This window comes from Trachymyrmex cornetzi, unplaced genomic scaffold, assembly GCF_001594075.2.
Source record: "Trachymyrmex cornetzi isolate Tcor2-1 unplaced genomic scaffold, Tcor1.1 C3893642, whole genome shotgun sequence".
Classification (NCBI taxonomy): domain Eukaryota; kingdom Metazoa; phylum Arthropoda; class Insecta; order Hymenoptera; family Formicidae; genus Trachymyrmex; species Trachymyrmex cornetzi.
Window position 1 is genome coordinate 1 of NW_017295128.1, and position 1342 is coordinate 1342.

The window sequence follows — 1342 nt, forward strand, 5'->3', positions numbered from 1 at the left end:
CTTTCTGTGATATACCCATAACTGAAACATATAATGTTTATTATACTACTATTATTTGTGATGAAAAACGATTACCAGTCCAAGCTGATAAACATTTGTTACTGGTTGAAAAAGCTTGTAAGTGTATATATTTCAATGCATAGTTTTATCCAATAATAAATATATTGTAGTATTTTTTATTTCTAAATTATATTTTTTCTTTTTACAGCAGGAAAAACTTTCAGAATTATGGATTCCCTAAATATTCGTAAAATATATAATTTGCAACATTCTTCTTTTAAAAACATAAAAAGTCAAGTACAATCTGCTTTATCCACTAAAGAGTTCCAGCAGCATTCATCAACTATGATAAATCAAACAGATTTCAACTTACTTAATAAACCGCTACAGGAATCATCATGTGTTACGAAAAATCAGCCACCATCTTTGATTGTACAATTGCCATCAACTTCAATAAATCGTGTGCAATCTTCTGCTTTAACAGACAAGCAATATTCTCAACCTCCATATATTAGTAATCCAATAGAAACCAATGTTTTGAATACGGATAAACCATATGAAAAAGTACTTTCACAAAGTAATAATAATGCAGGATCTCAAGTACAAGTAACACTTCCAAAAACAAAACGCCGAAAAACTGTAGATACTCCCCGAGGTATACAAACGTTTTTGTATTTCTTGTTTATTGTATTGTATAAAATGCCACGTGAGCATCAAGATTTTGTAAATTTAAAATTTTACTTGCAGCTTCGTGGAAACATCCTGCCATTTTATGTCTTATTCATCACTACAAAGCAAATATGCATGTAATGAATAGCAATTCTAAACGCCATGAGGAAATATGGCAGGATATATCAGACGCTTTGGCCAAAGAAGGATATTATTTTTCTCACTTGCAGTGTGAAGATAAGTGGAAGTATCTTAAAAAAGTATATATAGAGACAGTAGACAAAAATAAGGAGTCTGGAACTGCTGAGAATACATGTCCTTACTTTAAGGAATTTCATGATATTTATAGCAAATCACATTCTGTCAATCCTCCAGCACTTGCTTCTAATCGAATACTGAAAAATATTTCTGAATGCGAATCTTTCTCACAATCAGATTCAGAAGAAAAAAATGTACCAAAGAAAAAAAGTCGAAACTCAAAGCAGCTTGATACATAGATCGATATTTTTCGCAAGGATGCTGATTTCAAAGAAGAAGCACGACAAAAACGTCACGAAGAAGTGTTGGCTTTACAAAAAGAGCAAATAAAAGCACAAAATGATCTCTTGACAAAAATATTGGACAAATTATCTTAAATAATTTATTTTTAAACGTAAAGTAAATAATACCAAAT

The 1342-nt window shown here is 30.5% G+C and overlaps 1 protein-coding gene across 1 annotated transcript; it reads left to right on the plus strand.

Annotated features, from left to right (window-relative positions):
• The first annotated feature begins 58 nt into the window (after positions 1 to 58).
• On the plus strand, positions 59 to 1281 carry LOC108763083 (trihelix transcription factor GTL1-like). The gene is made up of 3 exons (XM_018510458.1): positions 59 to 117; positions 209 to 655; positions 748 to 1281. The coding sequence occupies exons 2-3, from the start codon at positions 229 to 231 to the stop codon at positions 1164 to 1166; spliced, it is 846 nt and encodes a 281-aa protein (XP_018365960.1). The 5' UTR covers positions 59 to 117; positions 209 to 228; the 3' UTR covers positions 1167 to 1281.
• The last annotated feature ends 61 nt before the right edge of the window (positions 1282 to 1342 follow it).